The sequence below is a fragment of the Olea europaea genome, unplaced genomic scaffold (assembly GCF_002742605.1).
Source record: "Olea europaea var. sylvestris unplaced genomic scaffold, O_europaea_v1 scaffold1259, whole genome shotgun sequence".
NCBI lineage: Eukaryota > Viridiplantae > Streptophyta > Magnoliopsida > Lamiales > Oleaceae > Olea > Olea europaea.
Genome location: NW_019230035.1, coordinates 371,304 through 397,708, shown reverse-complemented (window position 1 = coordinate 397,708; position 26,405 = coordinate 371,304). Strand labels below are relative to the sequence as shown.

Genomic DNA, 26,405 nt, shown 5'->3' with positions numbered 1-26,405 from the left:
TACCTCCCTTACGATACTCCAGGGCAGAGGTGGTGGGGGACTCTTAAGGTTAGATTTTAACATTTTTTTTAAATTATTATGTAAAGTATTATACAACTTTTGTGTCAGGTTAACGAATTGATTTTCTCGAAGGCACAGCTGGCACAAAAGTTGAGCATACAACTCAATTAATCCAAACCGAACATTATTGGGTTGGTTATGCTAGGCTAAATGTGGGTCCCGCAGAAGTACATAGATTGAGGGGGAAAAAATACAAATATTATCATATTGCTTGAGTAACATTATTTTCATCAAAATATATTTTTTAACAGTGATTTGACTTTATTTTAATTATACATTATTTATTAAAATAATACTACATACAAATTCAAGACATTTTTTTATTTTTAATCACATATTTTTTCATCAATACACTCAAAAATGTATTTTTGTCTTTTTGGGCAAAAAGGGGCTCAAGCAACGACAAAACCAAAATATTTATTAAGGAAAAAATCCAAACCACCCCCCCATTACTGAGTCGTGTAACTCATTACATCAACTCGGGCGAGTCAATCCAAAAGTAAAATCTTTCTAAAGCACAAACAGAAGAAACACAAACTCGTTAGCAATCCGCGTGATGCAAAACCAACGAGTAAAAGGAGAGCACGAGGATTCAGACCTTTTCAAAATTCTCTCTCTCTCTCTTAAAGTCCGTTGAGGTTGCAGTCCACGTTTCAACGGACCCGACCTCATTCCCAATTATATATATATCCCCCTCACTAGCGGGCGCTACACGTTCAATTCCAATATTTCATTTTCTGTTAGAAGTTCCTTAAATTTTTCAGTTTTAGGTAGAATTTATCCGCGTTTGATTTGTTTATCTTTATTATCGTCTCGAAATCTTGGTTCCCTTTTTTACGGTAAACTTGGTGTAGATCAATTGTGTTAAGAACCAATGGCTCGTACCAAGCAAACTGCTCGTAAATCGACTGGTGGGAAAGCTCCCAGGAAGCAACTCGCCACCAAAGTTCGTTCATACTCTTGTTATAGATGCCTTTCTGGGTTTCAATAATTACAGTTTATGGATTTTCTATGATTGATTGTACAATTTAGGGCTTCTCAGAACTTTATAATATAGGGTTTTAATTCTTTGTAATTTAGGGGTTCGAATCTAGACTTATATTTTTGTGATTATCGTAGGCTGCCAGAAAGTCTGCTCCGACAACCGGCGGAGTCAAGAAACCCCACCGTTACCGTCCTGGGACTGTTGCACTCCGGTACGATTTCCCCCAATTTTTCTCATTATTAATTACTAGTATCTTCTCTAATTTCTAATGATTTTATGTTGAATTGATGTAGTGAAATTCGCAAATACCAAAAGAGCACTGAGCTGCTGATCAGGAAGCTACCATTCCAGCGTTTGGTCCGTGAAATTGCACAGGATCTCAAGACTGATTTGAGGTTTCAGAGCCACGCCGTGCTTGCCCTACAAGAGGCTGCTGAGGCTTACCTCGTGGGTCTCTTCGAGGACACTAACTTATGCGCCATCCATGCCAAGAGGGTTACCATCATGCCCAAAGATATCCAGCTCGCAAGGCGAATTCGTGGGGAGCGTGCTTAAGCAATTTTATTCATTAGTATTAGTGTAATGTAGTCTTCATGGTTTCCCCCTCCCCCGAGTATGACTTCTTGCATACTAGAACTTTAATTGATTTCATCTGATGGATAGAAAATATAGTCTTATGTTTGGGAATTTTTTTTTTGGTAGATTAATAAGTATCCTTTGTAGTACTTGTTCTGTTCTACATCTTTGATTTCATCTTGTTTTTAATGTTTATAATTTCTATTTGCTTTGATTATTTGATGTATTTTGATTTCTGCTACGTTTTGCAATTTCATTGTTTGGGGAAGTCATGAAAAAGGTTTGGTTTGTTGTCCTCGATCTGCTTGTTGGATAAAATTTTTATCGTGGATTAAGAGGGTGTTTGGTAGGAATTTTTATCTGAAAATGTATTTTTGAATAGTAAATTAATGGGAAATATGTGGTTGAAAAATAAGAAAAAGTTTTTGATTTACGTGTAATATTATTTTAATAGAAAATGTGTGGTTGAAAAGAAGAAAGAAAAATGCATTTTGATAAAAATGGGTGTCAAATGGGTGCCAAACAGGGCCTAAAATGCATTTTGATAAAAATGGGTGTCAAATAGGGCCTAAATAGGATGTTCCAGGACTTGGAAGATGGAATGTCATCAGATGGAAACCCTAAAAGCATGGCTTTGGGTGCAATCTTATGTACAAAATTTTGTTAGCAAAGTGGTATATTCCCTCTCACAAAATTAGCAGATTTTATGTGAATTTAAAAAATGTTAGTCTTGTGGTTTCCATGCCAAGGGAGTTTGAAGTTCGTACCCATTTAGCAGGACACTAACTGGGCCGCTGCCAATTAAGAAGCCCATTCACCTTTCTAATGCGAAAAGGTTTTGGGCTAGAATTAACCCGAACGAATATTCTGCCCCATTTGAGAGAGCGAAAATTAAGTAGTTTTGGCATACATTGTAAATTAATTTTTAGAAGAAATTTTTTACTTTGGAAATGTTTTAGAGGAATTAATTAGGATTTGTTTTCTTCAAAAATTCTTTTAATTAGAAGTATATATTTGTAAAACTAATTAAACGAGTTTAAAAGCAATGTTTGGTAGATTGGAGTGGGCAGACTTATATAATATATAAATGAATTAACAAAATAGGTCAAAAATGAGACGAAAAACGAGTCAACCCATGAGTTATATCAGCTTGAGAGCTCGTGGGCCTCATGAGCCTATCAGTTTTGACTCCTAGAAATAATATAAGCTTGATTCGATTAATGATTTGTCGCAAAATGAGTTGGAACTCGAGTCGAGTTTGAGAGCCGCTCGAGTCATTTGCAATCTTTAGATTAATGTTTTCTGATATAGCAGGTATTGGTTATGCTTGAACATTTTATCCCGAGGACCTTTCATAGCTTTCCCTTGCAGTTTCACCATTTGTTGTGCTCGAGCATGGACCTCCCTTGGATACAATGTTGGGGAGCTGCAATGCTCGAGCACAAGCAAACCTTAAGATATCCACGTTTCATGATCCACGTCCTCGAGCATGATTAGTCCTCGGGATAGATTCCCCTCGTAATCTACGATTGTTATTATTGACCCAATAGGATTCCTATGCAATTGGGACTTTGACTCTACCATACTACTTTAATACTTGACTCTCGCAAAGATTCTATCTTAAACGTAATTGCGGTATAGGACTCTGTGAGATAGATATACCCAGCTAGTTGAGTCCATTAGGAGAACGCCACCCACCTGTATAAATACAGAATATTGAGTCATTATTCAGGTACATTTTCATTATTTCCCGTTTATAGTCTCACGAATATAATTTTCTTTCTAACTTCAACATCGGAGAAGCGACGAGAACACACCCCATTGCCTTTGTTTAAAGTACCAAAAGACTACGATCATACTCATTTAAAGTCCTCAAGTTCAGGAAATCAAAATGTACGATTTTTTATAGCATCATTTTCCATTCACATAAAAGGGTTTGTGCACAAGTTGCACAATTGTTAGCTCATAAAAGAATAACGTAGTGAAATTGAATTGTCAAAAGTATATATAACCAATATTAAAATTGGTGGACTATACATATTTGGAATTGAATGCATGAGGTACGATTTATGCGAGTTAACTTTAATTTACTCTAGTCACATGTCTTCAATTTAGCGTAATCAACTCATCAAACATCTATTCACTTGTAAATTCAGTAATTTTGTCCATTATTGTCGGTTTAACTAATCAATGGTTAATTTTGACGTTGAAATTCTGAATAGATGACGTAAAAATGCGCTTCTAATTTATGAAGTTTTAAAAAAATATATTATTTCAAAAATGGATGATATGTATTGTTGTGTGACGCGACAATTCATAAAATGACCAGATCTGCAAACTAATCAAAGTTGGATAAACAAATTGAAGTTCGATGATCTGATTGTATCAAATTGAAGAAGAGTGACCTAAATGCACATCTAATGAAAGTTGGTGTCCCAAAGTGCATTGAACCCCATTTAGGTTCATATTATCAAATAGTGATAAAAAAATAGCCTTTGCCAATTCTCTTTTGAAATTATAGTCTTGTTTGATTTCATTCTTTTTAAAATATATTTTTCTCTTTACTCTTTTCAACCATACATTTTTTCATAAAATAATATTACGCGCAAATTTAAATATTTTAAGTTTATTTTTACTACGCATTCTTCATCAATATACTATTCCAAAATATTTTTTTAGCCAAATAATGGGACTCGAGCAAGGGGATAATCGAAGGAGATTTTGCAATGCGCGTCTATCTATTAAGTGTTGAGTACGTGCAAAATCAATGTATTGAATATGTTTTGAGACAGATTTGTTAATGGTAGCCAAATATGTATCATAGCCACAACATTCCAAAGGATTTTGCTATTTGTTTAGAAATATAATAAAAAAAGCGATTGAAATGACGTGGAAGAGAGAGATTATATGAAAAAGCACGTGTTTTAAACAGATAAATAATAAAGTAATATGTAACATTATTTAAAGTATTATATAAATTTGATGTACATGTAAATGCAGCATTGTCCCATTCCAAATTCTTCAAACAAATGGACAATACCTTGTAAGTTTGCACATACAGCTGTCCCACAACCCATATTAATTGCTAGATTCATACAAACTTTCTCGTAATCTCACTGGAACTTGATGATTGACAAGTGCAGATTATTAGACTTTTATGTTGTCTCGACTAAGATCAGTCGAGTATGTACTTTTGATACACTTAAAAATATGTGTTACTACTTACTTACAATGTACAATAAATTGACCCGAGCCCACTGTAACAAGGGCTATTTACGATTTTGTTTGCGCAATTTATCTTACCAATGTTGTTAGGACATGTTTTCACGGAACAATTCATAATATTGGAAACATTTTATCAACCAATCAAGTTGATCGTTTATTAATAAATTGTGTTATTTTCATGCACGCCCAACTATCTAGTATTATCTAGTATTTATAGGCACCCCATTTAGTGCTTGTTTGGGAAATCTTAATAAGTTATTAAAAAGTTGAGATCAAAGAACTCAATTAATTTTAATCATACATTTATGAGATCTACATCTTTTTATCGATTTTTTAATCACGCATTTCATCAATTTTTATCAAAGTCTTTAATTTTCTTTTTATCAAAATCTTTAATTTTCTTTTTATCAAAATCGTTATCAAACAACTCCAAAATTATATGCATAGTGAAGTGAAATTACCATTAAAATTAAATCCTAAGTCCCCAATCAATGTAAAGTATGTGTTGATCTCCAAAAATGGCTCCAACGGGTTCCCTAACCTCGCCCCCTCGAAACCTACGCAAGTAGCACCCCGTCAAGAGGCAAAGACGACCGTACATGAAAAGGATCCGGCGATTGTTTGCACTCCCACAGTCAAGTCAACGGCCGGACGGAGATAGATATATAGAGTGCAATAGTATGGAGATGGAGGTTTGGCTAGAGAGTGTAGAACATACCTTGATTGTGTGACTTGAATCCATATATAGAGAAATGGATGTGAAGCGGGCCAAACGGGTTAGTGGGCCTAAGTCTGAACCCAATACGAGGTGAGCAAAATAATAGGCGCTTCGGCTAGACTTCTTAGGGCCTCGGCTACGCCTTGGTTGGCCTTGTCAGAGCCTTGACTTTAGGGCCCAACACTAATGGGTCTGGCTCGGGTCCAATAAGATGACCCAATATGGAGTGATAATTTATAGGTATAACAGTAGCCCCCAAGTTCGAGTCGTATTATTTATATGCGGGTCGGACTTGAAATATAAACTCAGGAGTAGGAGAGGTCTTACAGATTGCCTCAGAAAGATAGGTAGCTCCAATAAGTGATGGCTTACGGACTGCCTCGAAAATATACATTGATCTCGAATAGGCGAGGGCTTACGAATTGTCTCAAGAAATATGAGTTGCTCCAATAAGTGAGGACTTACGAACCGCCTCAAAAAATGTGTGTCAGAATAAGCGAGGGCTTACGAATTGCCTCAAAAGATGTACTGCACATATTTTTTGAAAATTTCGGCAGCATCCCCCCTGTAATATGAACTAAACCTATCTTGTAATACAATACAATATATCCACAACACATATACCAAATAAATTTGGGGTCCATTTGCCCCTTCAAATGCTCGTAAGGTGTAATATATCACATTTCTCCAAAATATGTGCAAAGGGTCTGTCATGCATTATAATAAATTATGTGCTCGCATAGCTCAGTGTATCGATAGTGCTATAGTGAAGCAAGTAACATGATATTGACAATGAAATGAAAATGATGATAATACGACATACGTACTGGCTGAAATGAAAATAATGTATGACATGGTAACAGTGATATGACATGACATTCATGCTTGAAAGCAGTAATGTGATGCGTATGCTAGTAGTAATATGTAGTCCCCCAAGTCCGAGTCGTATTATTTATATGCAGGTCGGACTTGAAATGTAAGCTACTGTGATAAAGTTGATATAGAGGCGATGCTTTGAATGTAAGTAGCATAGGCGACAAGGGCGATGCGTTGGATGCAACAGTAATGCTCTGATTGTAGTAGCAGAGGCGATGCTTAGGACATAGTAGCAGAGGTGAAGCTCTGGATGTAGTAGCAGAGGCGATGCTTTGATAGCAGAGGCTGTGCTCTAGACTGAATATAAGTAGCTGTACTAATACTGAATCATATTGATGTATACCAGCTGTTGACTTTTTAATATCAGCTGAGTATATGGTTGCTGCTGCGGTTGTAGGTTTAGCTGTCTCTACCGAAGCGCTGACTCATAGGATAACGCATGAGAGATGCTAAAGGTTGTAGAGCTGAAGGTCGGGACACATCTTAGACTGAGGTGCTAAAGCTTCAATGCCTGCTTGAGAAAGTAACTCATCTGCGATCGATGCGGGAGATGGCTGAAGCTTTGTAAAGCTTAGGAGGGAACGCAGCCACTGAGGCGATGACCCATAGGGGATTCCGCGTCAGGTGCGTCTAAACTTTGTAAAGCTGAATAAGGAGCTTGTCTGCGATCGATGCGGGAGATGGTTGAAGGTCAGTAAAGCTTTCGCAACGCTACAGCCGAGGCGATGACCCACAGGGGACTCCACGTCGAGAGGGTTGAAACTTTGTCAAGCTGCGGACAGTATTTGGTGAGGTGGGAGATATACGTCTCGCGAATAAGTCTCGAACTATCATAGGCTTAGTGACTTGCCTCGGAATGATGAGGACTTAGAGTCAGGCTCGACAATAGTGAGAAGTGAGGAAAAGAAATCTCGCGAAGCGAGGGATGAACGTCTGACGAAATGTCGAACTATCGGAGTTTTATAAGCTGACCTCAGGTGGACGAGGGCTTAAAGCTAAGCTCGACGATAGCGAAGCGACGAAAAGACATCTCACGAAGCCACGAATAAATATCTAGCGAACTGTCGAACTATCGGAGTCTTAGTGGCTTGCCTCGGAATGAGAACGACTTAGAGCCAAGCTCAACGATAGTGAGGCGAGGAATAGTCTCGCTGAGCCAGGGATAAGCATCTGGTGAAACGGGGAATAGACATCCCGCATATAACTGTCGAACTATCAGAGTCTTAGTGGCTTGCCTCGGAATGATGAGGACTTAGAGCCAAACTCAATGATAGTGAGGCGAGGTATAGCCTCACTGAGCCAGGGATAAGCATCTGGCGAACTGTCGAACTCTCGGAGACTTATAAGCTAGCCTCGGATAGACGAAGACTTAGAGCCAGGCTCGACGATAATGAGGCGGGGAATAAGCATCCCGTGAAGCCAGGGATAAACATCTGGCGAAGTGTCGAACGATCGGAGTCTTATAAGCTGGACTCGGATAGACGAAGACTTAGAGCTAGGCTCGATGATAATGAGGCGGGGAATAAGCATCCTGCGAAGCCAGAGATAAACATCTGGCGAAGTGTCGAACGATCGGAGTCTTATAAGCTGGACTCGGATAAACGAGGATTTAGAGCTAGGCTCGATGATAATGAGGCGGGGAATAAGCATCCCGCGAAGCCAGGGATAAACATCTGGCAAACAACTCTAGGAAAGACTCCTTTTTCAAGGGCAAACACGTTTGACGATTTGCCTCTTCCTTTTTTCAAGGAACGAGGAATCCAAAATGCCGCCTCTTCATTTATTCAAGGAATGAGAACTAAAAAATATTGCATCTTCCTTTATTCAAGGAATGGAGACTTTTAAAATATTGCCTCTTTCTTTATTCAAGGAACGAGGACTTAATATTGCCTCTTCCTTTATTTAAGGAACGAGGACTTATAAAATTTATTTGATAATAACAAATCCACAAGCAAAGGCTCGCGTTCAATAATAAGGAAACCTGAGGTCGGCTCGTCTTTAAAGTGTGATTAGGCATTTGGTCGAATAATTGTAGTGTACCAATGATCTCTCTTAAGAACTTCTGAGGTAAAGATGGTAGTGGCAACAAAACCCAAATAAATAATAATCTTGATGAGAAAATATGAAGGGTTGCTAGTGACAGCATTGGGGCTGGAAATTCAATTGGGTGTAGGATGTGTAATCACAATTTTTAATTTCCCGGCAACTCGTATTTGTGCCGCACCAAAAATTTATATTCCTTTCTAATCCATCGCAAAAATCACATCATGAATACCTTGATATACAGCTGGGCCTTGGAAGTACATTGCCATTTTCCATTCAAAATATTACTGAAGGAGCAAAATAACGGAAAAGCATAAGCCAATAATCAAATATGAAGTTCGTTAAAAAATTCTATCAAATGGCCAGAATGCATATATTATAATTCCATGATTTTTTCCCCAAATGTGTTTGAGTTGAGGATTTATGCTCCTGGGTTGTGCGTTTTCAATGCTCAACCACAACCCATGTAAAAACAAGCTTGCGGTCTCAACTCAGTGCTCTTTTATTGGGATGACAGAAGGTTGATTAGGTTGCCATTTAAATAGTAACTTCAACAATTGGGGCCAATAGGTTATCTTTGCTCCAAACTGAATAATTTGCAATGCAGAACAAGGGACACCCCAAATGGAATTTAAAAAAATCTCGGGTCCAAAAAGAGGAATGGTAGTAGCCCAATTATATTTATAGACACAAAGTGGTAATAAATTGCATTAGCCCAACAATATCTATTCAATGCCAAAAGGATCAAAGCAAAATATAAATCTAGGCTCAACTCTCTTAAACTAATGGGTCCAATTTTTTGGATCCACTCTGTGAATAAGGCCCAACGATGTGAAAGAAACCCAAAGTTAATTGGTTGACCCGTCCCGACAAATAGGCGGGAATAGGCACACCACCCAACCAAAAGCTGTAAAGAAAAAACAAGTCACTTCCATAATTAATGCTTTACATACCTTGTGGTGACCTTTAGAAAAAACTCACGGGCAAGTGAAAAGACGGGTCTAAAGAAGTATTGAATTCACATTCCAGAAGCTTTTTCTGGGATTTAAATGGCTGAAAATGGTCGTTGCCTGAAGGGCCTTTTACGACGACTACTGGAGATTGCTAGGCATGAAGTTTGCTTCGACGGTCGTTGTCCATTTCCAATTGAACCATTTTACCGAGCAATTTGTATACAACCACCCTTGTCCAATTTTTTTTAATAGAAAAATCAAGTTGAATAATGGTAAGATGGCGGCCAAGAAAAACATAATTGCAGTTATCTTGAAGACCCGCTAGCGTGTTCTTGAGCTTTCACGAGTTTCTTTAGTTCTTCCTCTCCTTTGATTTTTTCTTCACTTTTTGTGCTTTATTTTTCCCTTTCAATGGACAGTAGAGAACTTGATGAAATATTGGTTTCAGCTGCCTTCTAAATACCAGAGCTTCTTGTAGCCTTTCCATGGTGGGTTTATTCAGCCCTTTTGTCGGAAAGCTCTTTCTTTCAAGGAAATTTTTCACGCTACCTTCGAGTAGCTATTTTCTGTTTTGGTAGTTGTAATCTTCTTTGAAAAAAAATGTTGCTGCCTCCTCTCTTTAGGTAGAACATTGACCGAAAATTTTTCAATTTCCATTGACCTTTTGGTACGTGGTATGATATGGTTAATGTACCGTTTCTCAGGGACGACGTCAATCTATTGACCTCCAAAAATGATTCCAACAGGTTCCCTAACCTCATCCCCTCGAAACCTGCGCAAGTAGCACTCCTTCAAGAGGCAAAGGCGGCCGGACAAGAAAAGGGTCCGGCGACCGTTTGCACTCCAACGGTCAAGTCAACGGTCGGACGGAGATAGATATATAGAGTGCAATAGTATGGAGATGGAGGTTTGGCTAGAGAGTGTAGAACATACCTTGATTGTGTGAGTTAAATCCATGTATATAGAGAAATGGATGTGAAGTGGGCCAAACGGGTTAGTGGGCCTAAATCTGAGCCCAATACGAGGTGAGCAAAATAATAGGCGCCTCGGTAGGCACTTCGACTAGATTTCTTAGGGCCTCGGTTGCGCCTCGGTTGGCCTTGTCAGAGCCTCGACTTTGGGGCCCAACACTAATAGGCCTGGCTCGGGTCCAATAAGATGACCGAATATGGAGTGATAATTTCTAGGCATAATAGCATGTTTCGCTATATTTAAAAAATTACTTTTAAAATTCCAAGAAATAGATGATTATTCAAGCTAGACTCAAAGGATAATCATGTTGGAGTAGCAATTTGATTGTTAAGACATATTTCCGTAACTCACCTTATTTTATTTCTACGTAAATTACTTTGAGAGTCACTTTTTGACTTCTAAAAATAACTTCGAGTATAACTTACTAGGCTATCAAAATAAGTGAATTATTTATATACAAGTAATCTTTTTACGCGCACTTGTACCTTTGTGAGTGCATCGAACGTTGCTTAATTTTGTTCTTGTATCTATCTCTTTGTGAATTCTTAATTCATCAAACTTTGTTCTTATCCCGATTTGTATATCCAAACATTATGAGAATATATATATATATATATATATATAGAGAGAGAGAGAGAGAGAGAGAGAGAGAGAGAGAGAGAGAGAGAGACCCGTGACCTTGTAAAACTGAAAGCATAGGTGACCCGTGAGTGATAAAACTCAAATTACTGTCCAACTCTCCTCCGTGGAGAGGTGGTTACCACCTCCGCCGCCACGCCCCATTACTTTCGCTCTCCCATTGCATCCATGCAACATTGGCATCTTTTGAAAATTCATTTTGGCTATTAAACATTTTCTTTTAATTTAAGTGCTTCGTCTACTAAATTAACAGAGTTCTTGACATGACTAACAAAAATATAAAGTGGCAAGAAAAAACTGTAGTATATTAGTTTTGGTTCCTATTTGATGGAGATTAAAATTAGATTTTTAATAGATTTTGATAAAAAAAATAACGAAAAGTATGATTAAAAGTCGTGAGTCCCATGATATGATTAAAATTAATTTTTGACTTTAATAAAAATTTAGATAATTTCCATGAAACATGTGCTTAGTTTTCGAACGGACAAATATGTGTGCCGTTGGATCATTCTTGCTTTTGAATATTAGTCTTGGTTCCTATTTGATGGAGATTAGAATTAGATTTTTAATAGATTTTGATAAAAAATAACGAAAAGTATGGTTAAAAGTTGTGAATTTCATGATATGATTAAAATTAATTTTTGACTTCGATAAAAATTTAGATAATCCATGAAACATGTGCTTAGTTTTCGACCGGACAAATACGTGTGTCGTTGGATCATTCTTGCTTTTGAACTGTGCTTCTGTCAACGAGGGGGGGAAGGAAAAAATACATTAACGAAATTGAAATATTAAAACATTGGCAACAAGTCACGGGAGCATTTTCTTGCAAGCGACAATAAAGAATGTAAGTGTTATTAAAATTGACTATTTTTTCATTGATTTCTCAATTCACCTTCTATTAATTATGACTCTCTCTCTCTCTCTCTGAAATATACACAAAAAAAAGGTTCGATTTTTATTGTACGAACAATATAAATCGAGTGGATCTTTGAGATGACATAAGATGTATTTAATGAGATCGAAACTTCTCAAGTTCATCTCGAAGATAACACGTGACGTGCATAAAGTGATGAAAGGGACTAATTGAGATTCGACTATGCACACAACAAAAAAAGTAATGATGGATGATGTATTGATCAATACTCATAAATCATGTCTTAATAAAAATTGGCCTTTACAAACAACTTGGAAAGGGATCCCTATCTATCAAGCCAATAAAATAAATTATGAAGGCAATTACGAAATAGAACAACAAAAAACATTGGCAACAAGTCACGGGAACCATTTTCTCGTAAGCAACAAAAATGAAGAAATAAAGTGTGATTAAAATTGACTCCTTTTGAGTTAAACTTTCTAACGATTTGATTTTGGATGACACGTGGAAGAACAAACACACTTTGGACGACCTAAGATAAGTAATAAGCTATTGACCTATATTCATTAAATTGACATTAATTGCTTCTAAGTATTCTTAAGCAACTCGATGGACTAAGTTGACACAGGTAAAAATGTTGATTAGACAAGTCTCTAAAATGACTAAATTAGACTCTTTATTCGGAAATTATATATACGAGCAATAGTATCACCATCCAACCACCTCGGTCCTATAATATATGTAAGGCTGCACGTATGCTCTAATTTCTTAGCTACGATGATATAACATTAATGGGAAATGTTATTCGTACAGACTCATTTGCACAGAGTCTGTACAGATGCTCTCACATGGGGGTGGACCCCACACATGGGGTCCACATATAAGATCCACCCCCATGTGAGAGGCCCTGTACAGACCCTGTGCAAATGAGTCCGTACAAGGAGTTTAATCCAATATTAATATATGCGATGGAAATAAGCAATAAAGATAAGGTTTCCCATGTCTCTCTCAAAGCCACAAATAAATAATATATATATTTGATTAATATTTAAGACTTGCATACAATGAAAATTTTAATTTATTCATTTACTATGAGAGTGTTATACAACATCGGATTTCGCGAGTGAACTCATGTTGTCATACAAACAAATGCAGACATCACATGTCCCATCTTACATTTCATGAAATAGATGACAATGGTTCAGAAAATAATATATTTTACAAATCTTATTCAATAAAATAATTAATAATCATAATCTGTTGAAGAATCTTGATTTGGACATATTCTACAAGAATCATATACTATCTTCACAAGAATGTCAGTGAATTTTTTACTTAATTTGGACCCAAATCCCTTCGCTTGGAATATCTTGATGAACCACAAATAAGAGATAGTATCCGCTTGGTGCAAGATTGACCGAACTCGGTGTCAAAATTCGAACTCGATACGAGGATTTTCCAACGACCGTCACATTCCCGGATAGCACAAGTAGCCGTTGGTTCATTGCAAATGAGTGTGTAGTAAATGAGGGTGCAACCATAGTTACTACGACCAAATCTTTATTTAACATGCCCGAAAGAGTGAATTGAACATCTAGTAATTGTCTATACCCAATTATTGGACGTGAAACTGGTGAAACTATACGTGGGCGCATATTCGCAGAGTCTGGATTCAAATATGCTGGCGAAAATTGTTCCAATGTTAAATCTGTTGGGAAAGATACTCCAGTAAAATTGTAATAAATATGAGGATTGCTACCACCAACAAGTACTCGACCATCACGAAGTAAAATCGCGGTGGAGTGATACATCCTAGGTATGGAACTTGGGTTTTGAACCTCAAATCTTGACCCAATTCGATTCTCGGGTCGATAAATAACAGGTGCTAAGACTTGATCTCGACCCAATTCCCAACCTGCCGTACCCTTAGATGCTCCATTAATGATCAAGACATTGCCATTCGGAAGTAATACCATATCACCCATGACCCTAGCTAGAGGCATGGTCTCCATTACCCAGACAGGATTAGAGTCCGTTATACTAATTCTTCCGCATGTATTGAGGGCCCCAACAAAATTACCATTTAGGGCATTAATATATGCTCCCTTTGGTGCACCACCACACACCAACACGTCAGCACCAATAGCTTCTCCTTGTAAATTCTTCAATGGAAGTAAAACTGCAGAACCTGTACTAGGGTAACTCCGAGGATCACCGCCGGGCACGGCGGGATAACTTCTCACCACCACCCCCTTCGTGTAGTCGAACAATATAGCTCGATTATTCGCGAAAATAAACAAATTTCCATCCACATTCAGAAACACAAACGGATACAAATTGTTTTCAATTTTTGGATCATTTGTCTGCACCAGGAACGGCAAATTATATGCTTTCTCCGCCGGTGATTTTTTTGGGTAAAATTCGTAATTGAACTGCCGCCGGCCACCGATTATAATTTGCCGGCCGTCCGGCAGAATATGATTGGTTGCGTACCATCTTCTCTGTGCCAGGCCATCTTTGATTTCCTGCCAATCACAAGACCCATCAATACAGGGTTTATATATTCTAACGGCATGGTCGCCGTCGTTGAAGCCACCGGTTTGTACCAAAACTCCGTCCGGCATGACGGCGGCGGAGGAGCACCAGACGTCGGTGAGCACCATCAGAGGGCGGATTGAGTTTAAAGCCACATCGTATTCGACAGAATGAGCGGTGCAGTCATTTTGCAAAGCGGTGTCGTTTGGGTCGTTCCGGCACTTTCCATTGGGCAATGAAATGTTTGAGGCCCCAAAATCTGTCCGATCGAAAATGATTACTCTGTCGTTGTTGAGGAGTTGCATGTGCATGGCAGATATGCCAATGTTGGATTGGAGTAGGTCCCAGTTACCCGCAGCGGCGCGTGTATATATTATCCGGTGACATGTTAGCAACAGGAGTATAAGGAGCTGCCGGAGAAGAAAGGGAAGAGTAACAGTTGGATAATTTGGATTGATGTGATGCATTTTGCTTTGGATGTTAGTGGAGAAGCTGTGAAGCGGGGTGGGTTTGGTCAGGTTATAAATCCTTCTGCCAGTGGGGTTCAGAAGCAAAAATTACACGCAACCAAACGCATTGACATTATTTTTCCGGCTAAGGTTCCTTTTTTGTTTTTTCTTTGGATGCCATTCATATTAGGATAAAGCTGTGTGCACACGTGTACACACAGCTTCACACAATAAGAGGAGGGTTCACGAATATTTTATTATGCGTGGATCTCCCTTCATGTGAGGGGGTGTAAAGCTGTGTGTACATCATTATGTACACATAGCACAACCCTTCATATTATTATATCTATTAGCCACATTTCCAAATCTTTCAATTTGTTGTATTTTTTTTTTTTACTTTAATATTTTATTTGTGGCAATCATGATCTCGAACCTTTTTTGTGCAGTTGAAGAACCTCTAGACGCTTTTTGTGATGCATCGCACACGCCAAGAGAACCAAATCATTTTTCAAGTTCCATGCCTTCTTGAATTAACAATAGCTTGAAACAAAAGCTTTACTTCTAAGGTTTTGAGGCTGAAAAGGCCAAGAAATCAAAAGAAAAGTTGAAAATTTGAATCTGATTAATCTATCAAGATTGAAAAAGGACCAACCATTCCCATTATACCAATGTAGATAATTCAGAAAAAAAAAAAAAAGATAAAAAGGGATTGCAAGTGAGATAAAGAGAGTTGCAAGTAAATGATCGATTTGATTCCCTCTTAGTTCGCTATTTATCTGTCTAGTGTTTATTTTTCTATGAATTAAGATAGGGGGAGATGATGAACTTTTTAGTGAAATCAAACGAAAAGAAATCCACAAACATTAAGCAAGATCTAATAAGAGATCATCGAGTGATCTCCTAAATTTCCCTTTTGGGTTTGGTGTGAGGATGGGAAGGGGAAGATGATGAAGTATTTGTTTTCCCCGTTTTTTTTTTTTTTTATTTTTTATTTTTGTGGAATGTGTAAAGTTGTTATTATTATTATTAATTTTTTTTTAAATGGTCAATTGATTAAAACAATTTTGGATTGAATTAGTTGTACATATTTGGTGTACATCAAGTTTGTCACTACAAGTGTTGTCAAAATATATGTTATTGATTGTTTAAAGTGCTGTGAAAATCAATATCTAAAAAAAGTCATATAACAAGAATGTCAAACTTAGCCCATGTTTGTTTCCCTTTCTATTTCCATTAAAATAAAAAATATGATCGTTATCTATCATATCAAGTTATCAAATTTGAATTTCTATCTTTTGTGTGGAACCCGCAACGGTTATATTTTTCATTCTCATTCTTCAAAAAATGAGAAACAAACGGGATTATTAATATAAAACTTAGTGTACGTGTAACTTGATTTGAGTAATTTTTCATGGTCAACTGACCGTCTAGAGACCCTCTGATTGCAAACGTAAAATATTTGAGACTGCGACTGCAAAAAATGAAAAGTTAAATTATAGTAGCATTAAGTCGAAAAGGTTTACAATCGTTACTCTAATTATCTCTTCTTATTGTTCAGTGACCTGGCTGAGTTTCGTGAAAGTATTTCATAAATTAATTATCATTTAAAATAAAGAATAACGGGGAATTCGAGAAAAATAATCAGATTCGCTCGAGAAAAGCCAAAGTTATATAGGCGTTTTAAAGTCATGTTTGAATGTCTTTAATGTTGGGAACACTGGATAGGGTGTTACCTATGACATCTAGGGTTTCACGACCACATATTGACCTGACAAAGTGAAGCTTATGTGATATTAATAGGACATCTTTAAATGCTGTGTTGGTAATTACTAATTGGTGACATAAAATTTTAGAAAATAGACCGTAGCTGGACATGGTCCAAATAGATCGTGTTCGAGTAACTATTTGTTGGAATCGATCAATATTCGATTTTCTTATGTAAATAATCATTTTAATTGTTTTCAATATCACTTGAAAATAATAATCACATTTTAAAAATAAAATTTAGCTAAAGTTTTATCGATTTGATTTGAACTCTTATATCAAATTGTTTATTCGACGAGCATTCTCAATATTAATTTAAGTCTTGAAAAAGACTTGAATCTTCATACTTTTTAGCACGAGATTTTGAGTCTCGTATGTCTACCATTTCACGATCAATACATCTTGAAAATGAACTATGTCTTTCTCATTTTCGAAAATGAAGTGGAAGAAAAATTTATCTAACTTAATGATCTTAAGCCAAAATTAAATGGAATTGCAACAATGTAGAATCCCTTGTCCTAACCTGTATGTGTAGGAATAATAAATAAAACTTATTTTACATGTTCACAAAATTTGACTCAAGATCTTTATTAAATGGTTAGATTCACTTTAAAAAATATTAATCACATAAATATCATGGAATTATACGTGACTTGAAACTTGAATTTTTATCCGAACAAAACTACTTCAATCCCGTTCTTGAATCTTAAACATTATTTTTCAATATTTGAGCTTCTTCTGTAGGGATGGGTCTTGCTCTAATCAATTTTAAAAATTCATTTTTTTTTTCTCAAATTTATTTTTAGCCATACACTTTATGAAACTTCCACTTTTTATCATCTTTTCAATGAAGCAAATTTATCAAATTTTATAAAAATTCAACCTCCTTTTATCCAATTTTCTAATCAAATAATAAAGCGCCGTGACCGTCCCGAATTTCATAATACAAGCGTCTTAATCAAACGGCTCATCTGTCTCTCCCCCACGCAAAAATCATTCAGATCCGATCTTTTTATATCCGATCCAAAGATGTCGTCAACGTTTAGCGGCGATGAAACGGCACCGTTCTTCGGTTTCCTTGGCGCTGCGGCCGCCCTAGTATTCTCCTGTAACCTCATCGATCCATTCCTTACCGTTCCAGATCTAAGGCTGTAATAGTAATTTCTTGTAATTATTCGTTTTTTTTTTTTTTTAAATTTGTTGTAGGTATGGGGGCGGCTTACGGTACGGCGAAGAGCGGCGTTGGAGTGGCGTCGATGGGAGTGATGCGTCCGGAGCTGGTGATGAAGTCCATTGTGCCGGTGGTTATGGCTGGTGTTTTAGGTATTTATGGATTGATTATTGCTGTGATCATTAGTACCGGAATTAACCCTAAAGCCAAGTCTTATTACTTGTTTGATGGCTACGCTCACCTTTCGTCCGGTCTGGCTTGTGGCCTCGCTGGTCTGTCTGCCGGCATGGCCATCGGAATTGTGGGGGATGCTGGTGTTAGGTAAGCTTCTCTTATCGTCTCAATATGTCCATAGGCAATTTTCCAGGCAGCACAATGATTGTCGATTAAGGCTTTAGCTGGTAGAGAGGATCCCGGTGTATACATCTGAATTTTGTCTAGTGGATTGATTTGTTGATTAAAGGCCAAACATGTACATAATTTTTCATAAATGGGTGTCACCGAGAATCCCTGTCTTTCGCCTGGCTATGAAATCATAATATCTATTATGAGCAAAAAAAGCGGCTCAATTTGTATTCATTTAAATCTGCTTTAAACATAGATATATGTTGTCTTAATATATAAAGCATAAGACCAGCAAAGACGCTTGATTTGATGCTTGCAATTATTGACGAAACAAAATTAGTTTTGATTTATGAGATACTTATGATTCGATTGCTCTAGGTCCATTTTTGATGATTTTTCTTGATAGTGAGATATTTAATATGATATAATTCTGTTCATCTTTATTTTGATTAAGTGAATTTTGAATATGCATAAATCATTTTATCCACCAACCTTTTAGAATGTCTATAATCAACGTTCCTGCAAAATTAAAGTCTAAGCTATAACTAGTAATGTAAAGTGGATTAAAAGAAGCAGATAACGAATTTAAAAATTATTAATCACTGCAAAAAGGATGCTAATCATGGTAAGAACTATAAGCACGAGACGTTGCAGAACTCAAGCTATTGATGAATTTTGCTTGCTTTGACTAAAAAAAAAAAGAAAAAAGAAAAAGAGAAGTATAAGAAAATCTATTGAAAAGATAACACAACACCAACAAGATTAATATATAAGAAAGAGTACCAGTGTAAAGTTACTTGTGACATTCCATAGTCACTAGATGTTAAATGTTGTGAGTTCGTCTTTAAGTGGATCACTCTTTGTTATTAGGAGTAGAGGGCTAGAGTATGCTTGAGCTCTTCACTCGTCTAATTACCAATTATTTTCTTTTAGTTTTAGAGTGAAGTTGTAATTAAAATAAAAAAATAACTCCTAAAACACCCCCAAAATAATGTTATTTAAGAAACAACTGAGGAGCAAGACAAAGGAGCACATGCCTTAGCCCTTCGAGATTATGCCTCGTGGCTTGCACCTCTATAATTCAAGGTATAAGGCTTCAAAGAGTACAATCAAAACATAAGCTTTGAGGTTTTTAAATGAACTCCTTGCACGGTTCGTGGTGCAATGCACAAGATTTTTTCTGTATGGTTTTATTTGTGGGGGAACTTGGAAGAAAATTGACCAATGAATTGAATGAAAGTTGTGTTTAATACTTAGAACTTACAAGTAGCTGATTGGATGAAAGTAGTAAGCTAAATGTTATTTTTCTACTGAAGATGTTTTCCACAATTATTCTGTTAAAAAGGAAAAATGTAACCAACTCTCTCGTACTCTTTTTATCATCTAAATGATACTTACATAGTGATAGATACATTGGTTCTCCATCATCTGCATCGTGGAAGCACACAGGATCCCTTTTTTGTTTGCTTCCTCTGTTGTGTAATTCCAGATTGGCACCTGTCATTTTTCTATTCTGATTTCCGGATGTTTTCTTCAGTTGGGTTCCTTCTTAGCTTTGATATATTGATCTATCATCTGCATCAAGTATTTCAAGAAATTATTGGCTTCATTCTTTCTGTATTTTGTGATCATCTCTTTAGACATCATAATATTGTATCAATTACTGACTTTATTCCTCTCTTTTACAGAGCCAACGCACAACAGCCAAAGCTCTTTGTTGGGATGATTCTTATTCTCATTTTTGCGGAAGCTTTGGCTCTTTATGGTCTTATTGTTGGCATTATTCTCTCTTCTCGTGCTGGTCAGTCAAGAGCAGACTAGGCGAGGGCATTTAGCTCGAGACTACGGTTTGTTTCTTGGTACGAAATGGTCGTTGGACTACGGCGGATTTTCTTAGTTTCGAGCTTTATATGTGTGTGGCAATTGCCAGGCCATAAGTTGGCAGTTGATATGTACTGATGATAGATGTAGATGTATTCTAGTTCTCCCTCCCTCCCCTAATAAAGTTGTTTTTGAGTACTATATTAATGTGGTGTCTTGCTAGACCCAGATTTGATTTGTGTAAAACCACTGTATTTTGCTTTTGCAAGTTCAATCCACATTAGTGGTATTTTGTTCGGATATATGCTTAAAATTAAGTCTTTTCTTTTTTTCCTTTTTTTTTTCCCTCCTGTTCGAACTTGATTCATGGAGTTGCTATTTTTACCGACAAAACTTACTAAAAAGTTAACTTTAAAGCACAATAAAAGAGAGTGGCGAGTTCGATATGGTGAATCGAAAGGAAAATTTTTATATGTTTCTCCTAACTTTATTGGACATGTCGAAGCTATTGAACATTCTTCATTCCAGAGAATTACGTTTCATGGCAGCCTTTGGTGCCCGAAAAGGTTTCCCAGGAAAACGTTAATCTATTGAATGGATGAATAGGCCATTGAATGCTTTACAAACCGTTGTCTGGCTATCAAATTATAAGCGGTTACAAGTTATTTAACCAATTTGATTTTAATTTAGCCCTCTGTTTGGGCTTAATTTTAAAAAAGGGAAAAATTCATAAATCATGTATTAACTATGCACAATTCAAAAATCATATTTCAAGTTTAACTAATACAAAAATCAGGTTTTTATCTAATTAGTTAAAAATATTTATTAATTAAATATAATAAAATCACAATTATATAATTAATGGTCGTTTGATAATTTGTTTTGTTCTTTTGCTGCTGTTGGGTATTTCGGTTTTATAACTTTTTAACTTTTAATAACTTTTCTGTTTTATAACTTTTTAATTTTTAATAATTTTAATCCTACTCAGTACTCTCCTTAAACTATAAATCTTTTGTTAGAATCATGTATAAATCCACCCTTTTTTTCATTTAAATTTTCACCACCTATGACATATAAACTTAAACCTGATTTCATTCTATAAAGTTACTCTTGGCACTCCCTTATAAAAATTTTAGATTAATTTATTCCTTTTCCTAAGCATCTTTAAAAAACATCAAAAGGCTCACTCTGGCGAACAGTTTTCTCTTATCTGGGTCACTCAGGATTAACCTAAAAATAGTATGACTTCTAGAAATCAAGTTATGCTTTTATTATATACATAGGATGAAATGATTTATCAAATATTTACATAACTAAAGATGCATAAAACATTAAACAAGGATTTATAAATTCATCTTAAAGGATTTACAACTAAGGATTTTCCTTTCGGGAAATCCCTAAAGTTCTTAAAATAAAACTTAAGAAAACAAAAGTACCTTAAAATATTCACAAGAACTTCAGCTATACAATGATTTTTGGATTGAGAATTTTTCTGTAAGGAGGTTTCAAAGGGTTTTTTGGATAGCAGTGATTACACAAGCTGTAAACTCCTGCCTTAACCAAATTAAACGTATTTCTTATATAGAGAAATTCTTGGGAGCAAAAAGTCTATTCTACCCTTAATGGGAAAGGCACTCACTCCACCGAGAAGCTTCTGGCCAATCAAAAAAGTCTCTTTAACTATTAGTGGAAATCTTTCTTTTGTAAAAGTTTTCCACTATGTCGGGGAATATTTACTGTTTTCTCTTTATGTCTTGTTGAAGCATCTGTTTTTTAAAAGTTCATTGTCTTCTTGCGTCGGCAATCTCATCTTATCTTTCCATAGCATTTATGATATTTTGTTCTGTTGTAGGTCAGTAGGTGAAAATGACATTCCACTGTCTGAATTATTGAATCCTACATTTTCTGAATCTTCTTCTCCATTATCTGGTTGAGATTTGTCTTCTTCATTATTTTCTCTTTGTAGATTTTCTGGAATCTCTTTTTCTTCTTCATTTTTCTTTTCAAATACTGTCTCAAAAACTTGTTTAACTGCTTCTCTAATTTGTTCTTTTAATTCTTCATCATTTTTCTTCTTCTTAATTTGAATTTTTTTCTTTCTTCTGGATGAAGTTCCTTCTTCTTTTTTAAACTGTTTTTAGAATTCTTCAATTTGAGAGAAAATCTTTTCTAAAGAAACGGCATCTTCATTTGGATTTTGAGCATCTTGAAATAATATTGGATCTTGACCGTCTTGAACAATTGTCTTACCCTTGTCTTGGTTAGAATGAATTTCTTGGGTCTGAGATGAACTTGGATTACCAAGATAATGTTCTGGTGGACTATATTTGACATAATAATCAAATTTACCCCTGGGCTGGCCCAATAAATCATAGATTTCTTTTTCTTTGTTTGTAGTAGATTTATCAGTCTGCTGTATCTGATTTTCTAGTCTAGTAGAGGAATCAACAGATCTTTGAGTCTGTTGGGTTTTTGGCAAGTCCACAACCTTTAATGGGTTTGATAAGTCTTTATAAGTTACCGCTTGAACTAGACTAGCTATTGACTTCTTGGACTCAATAGTACCTCTAGATAAACTGAGCTTTAACTCAATTATCTCTTTTTCAAGTTCTGTGATCTTTCTTTGTAGTGAAGATCTTTGTGTCATGACAGTATGGTTGGATTCATTAACTATACTAAAATTTTTCTGCATGCATTCACAATGACTACAGAAAATATTTTTGTCTTTGCTTGGTGAGAAATCAAGAGGGGGCTTTGAGTAATTTCTGAGTGAAAGGGAAACAAAGGAGTTAATTCCAATTATCTGTCTGGTTGAATCTAAAGCTTCTTAGAAATTATGAAAACCTTTGTAAAGAGGAACTTTAAAATCTTTTATGCAATCTACTACTTTTAACCATGTATGAAAAACACCAGGGTTTTTGCCCTTGACTATTACATAAAATTTAAACTTATTCTTGTTCTGATAAAAATGTTATGAAAGTGCATTTAAACATGCAAGAAAATACTTTTGGTCTTTTGGATTCTTATTATAAGATATCCATAAATTGTCTAACAAACATTTTTCTTCTATATTTAAAGAAATATGCTATAAAACTTTAAAAGTAATATTACTATTAGGAAAACTTATCAACTCTTGATTACGAAATCTCATTCGTTCTTGGTAAGATGGTCTGTTTTGAGTAGATGAAGTCTTTATCAATGCGTTTGAAGCAAAAGAATTCCCTAGCAAAATTCCTGGTCTTGGAGGTGGTCTTGGCATCTATCAATATTAGAATGAATTAATTTCAAAATAATCTTTATTTTCTATCATTCTACTTAGAATATCTGCTATTTTATTATTAGGGTTGGACAAAACTCCCGAATCGAACCCGACGATTCTTCTCAAGTTAAATACCCGAATGAATATTTGAATTAAGAACCGACGGGTATGGTTCAGTTCTCGGTCCTAGATCAAGACCCGAAGAACCGAATCTCTGTAATTTTTTTAATTAATTTATTTTAAATAAGTAAAACTATTTTATTTTTTCTAAATAAATTTGTTAACTAGTTAATTTAGTTCAAACCACAAAATATGATTTCCATATTTCTAATTTTCAGTTCAAAATCAATTTAATCAAATTGACCTCAATTTTATCCAAATCTGTTATTCTACTGTAGTGTCGTTTCTACCGGAGAAAATCGAATTAAAACTCTACAGCATCTCTCTTAATTATTTTGAACTCGCTATCTTTCTCTTTCTGTGATTTTAATAATCAAATTTATGAAGAATTCAACAAAGAGAGACGTGTAACACATAAGATTGAACTACGTTATTTTGTAAGAGCTTATATTGAACATATTATTAATTAAATTAACGTAACTTTGTATATTTTAAAAAATTTAATTATAATACAGAACCGAACTGAACCAAATGGAACCGAACTCGAATGGTTCCGTAATTAAATATGGACCCGATGGTTCCACTTACTAAATACCCGAAAATTTTGGGTCGGTTCGGTTCTCGTTAGAATCAAACCTAATCGAACCGAACCGGACCGGACCATGTTCAGCCCTATTTATTATCACTACATTTTATATGTTCAAATTCTATATTAATTCCTGTATTAGTAATCATATCTATAAAATTAAGCTATCTTCTCTTACTACTTTTCTTGGAGTCTAACTTAAGTTTATTATAAAAGGAAACTATTGCAATACAATCTGTTCTAATAATTATTTCTTTTTTATAAATAATAAAAAATTCAAAACTATCTAAAGTATAATTTACAGCAAGTAATTCTGCATCTATACTAATATTTCCTTTTTCTCTATAATGTCTACTATTATATTTACAAATTCTTTCTAAACTTTTATCAGAATATTTATTTAATTTACAAAATAAAACTGTACCCCATCCTAGTGAACTTGTCTCAATAATTAAAAAATCTGTATCTGATGGCATTGTTAATTCTGGTAAATTTTTTATCATTTTTTTTTATTTCTTGTACTAATTTTACATCTTCTTGGTTAAAATACCTTTGTCCTGTTGGTGAGGTTTTTGCATATAAAGGTCTTGCAATTTTTCTTAAATCTTTTATAAATGATCTAGCATAATTAACTAATCCTAAAAGCTTCTGAATTTGTTTTAAGTTTTCTAATTTATCTGGAAACTCTAAAACTTTTTGAGCTATATGTGGTTTTAATTTAATTTTTCCTTCTCCTATATTTACTCCTAAGAAATCTATATATTCTTTAAATAAAACCATTTTCTTTTTACTAATAATTAATCCATGTCTAATGAATTCTGAAAAAACTATCTGTAAATGACCTATGTGTTCTCTTCTATTTTTACTAAACACAAGAATATCATTTATGTATACTACTACAAATTTATTATGCTTATTAAAATATTTTTCATTTTCCTTTGAAAAATACTTGGTGCATTCTTAATTCCAAATGACATAACTAACCATTCAAAATGACCTTCTAGACATTTAAATACTGTCCATTTTATACTATCCGGATGCATCTTGATCTGCCAACATCCTGACTTTAAATCAAACATATTAAAAATCTTACAATCTTGAATCTTTTTTATTAAAACTATTTTGTCTGGTATATTATATGCATCATCTATTGTATTGTCATTTAGTCTTTTATAATTTATTACCATTCTACTCTTTCCTCTAATAATTTTCGAATGTTTTCTTACAATAAAAGCTGCTGATCTATGAGGACTATCTGGTTTTCTTATTACTCCTAATTTTATAAATTCTTCTATATGCATTTTAAAGTCTTCAATATCATTATTTGTAGCTTTTATATTTTTTGTCTTTATTATATATTCTGGATTTTTTATTTTTAATTCACACATTATTCTATCTTTTTATCAATATTTTAATACATTTTCTCCTATTATTTCCATTTTTTCTAATTTTGAAATTAAACCATCAATTTCTTGTTCTGTAACTAATTTATTATATATTTTTTCATTGTCTAAAAATTCATAGTCTATAATTTCTATTGTCTCTAGATCTATTTCATATTATTTTTCTATAAAATTTTCTACTAACTGACATTCTTTTTCTTTTTTACAGGGACATTCTTTTTCTTGATTTTTACTGCTGCTACAACCACTACGCTTCTCTATGCACTCTGATTTAAAGTGATTAGTTTGTGTAGGTGTGAATAATGTATGTTTTTGTAAATGTACAAAATCTTTAGTAATTGTTATACTATCATCGTCTTTTAATAAAAAACTTAATCCAATAATAAAATCTATATTTTTTGATTTCAATGGTCTTACACATGTAGATTCTATAGGTAATGTATATTCTGTACTTAATCCACAATTAGTTTCAAAACTAATTTTACTTTTTGGTTTTAATTTTTCTATATAAGTATATGATTCTTCATCCATTTGTTGTGCATTAACTGGTTCTTTTGATTTTACAATATATTTATCTGGTATTAATCTTTTATTAATTACACAATTACTACATTCTGAATCTATAAGCCCTAAGCATTTTATAATATAATTGTCTATTCTTATTTGACATTTTATCTTAATATTTTTTAATTTTTCTGAATTACAAACTACTTCTATATATTCTATTTGTATTGAGTCTTGATTTTCTTTAATAATACTTTTTCCTTTATTATTTTCTAATATTTCTTTTCTTCTTATAAATAACTTTTGCATTTCTTCTAAATTTTCAATTCTTTTCCTAATAATTCTTATGTCTAAAATTTTTATTTGTTCTTCAGTAAATTCTATTTTTACTTCTTCTTCGTTAATTATTAAATTATTATTTTCTAAACATTTAATACATGCTTTTTTATAACATTCTAAACATTTTGCTCTTAATTTTCTAGTTGGATACCAAAAACATAAATAACATGTTATATTATCTGTTC

General features: G+C 34.7%; 3 protein-coding genes across 3 annotated transcripts; 2 read left to right on the top strand and 1 right to left on the bottom strand.

The window, feature by feature from the left end:
• The first annotated feature begins 760 nt into the window (after positions 1 to 760).
• On the top strand, positions 761 to 1,819 carry LOC111374540 (histone H3.3-like). The gene is made up of 3 exons (XM_022997215.1): positions 761 to 1,006; positions 1,180 to 1,256; positions 1,339 to 1,819. The coding sequence occupies exons 1-3, from the start codon at positions 935 to 937 to the stop codon at positions 1,598 to 1,600; spliced, it is 411 nt and encodes a 136-aa protein (XP_022852983.1). The 5' UTR covers positions 761 to 934; the 3' UTR covers positions 1,601 to 1,819.
• An 11,286-nt stretch (positions 1,820 to 13,105) lies between these two features.
• On the bottom strand, positions 13,106 to 15,059 carry LOC111374539 (aldehyde oxidase GLOX-like). Its single transcript, XM_022997214.1, has one exon. It carries the CDS (start codon positions 14,924 to 14,926, stop codon positions 13,256 to 13,258), a length of 1,671 nt encoding a protein of 556 aa, XP_022852982.1. The 5' UTR covers positions 14,927 to 15,059; the 3' UTR covers positions 13,106 to 13,255.
• Positions 15,060 to 17,503: 2,444 nt separating this feature from the next.
• Positions 17,504 to 20,311, top strand: LOC111374538 (V-type proton ATPase 16 kDa proteolipid subunit). Its single transcript, XM_022997213.1, has 3 exons — positions 17,504 to 17,780; positions 17,879 to 18,164; positions 19,877 to 20,311. Exons 1-3 carry the CDS (start codon positions 17,702 to 17,704, stop codon positions 20,007 to 20,009), a joined length of 498 nt encoding a protein of 165 aa, XP_022852981.1. The 5' UTR covers positions 17,504 to 17,701; the 3' UTR covers positions 20,010 to 20,311.
• The last annotated feature ends 6,094 nt before the right edge of the window (positions 20,312 to 26,405 follow it).

Bases quoted from the DNA above. Each gene is read 5' to 3' on its own strand.
- LOC111374540 (XM_022997215.1), top strand. From the start codon at position 935: ATGGCTCGTACCAAGCAAACTGCTCGTAAATCGACTGGTGGGAAAGCT. The intron at 1,007-1,179 runs GTTCGTTCATAC...TGATTATCGTAG, and splicing joins GGAAGCAACTCGCCACCAAA to GCTGCCAGAAAGTCTGCTCC. The intron at 1,257-1,338 runs GTACGATTTCCC...GAATTGATGTAG, and splicing joins CCTGGGACTGTTGCACTCCG to TGAAATTCGCAAATACCAAA.
- LOC111374538 (XM_022997213.1), top strand. From the start codon at position 17,702: ATGTCGTCAACGTTTAGCGGCGATGAAACGGCACCGTTCTTCGGTTTC. The intron at 17,781-17,878 runs GTAACCTCATCG...AATTTGTTGTAG, and splicing joins GGCCGCCCTAGTATTCTCCT to GTATGGGGGCGGCTTACGGT. The intron at 18,165-19,876 runs GTAAGCTTCTCT...TCTCTTTTACAG, and splicing joins GTGGGGGATGCTGGTGTTAG to AGCCAACGCACAACAGCCAA.
- LOC111374539 (XM_022997214.1), bottom strand. From the start codon at position 14,926: ATGCATCACATCAATCCAAATTATCCAACTGTTACTCTTCCCTTTCTT.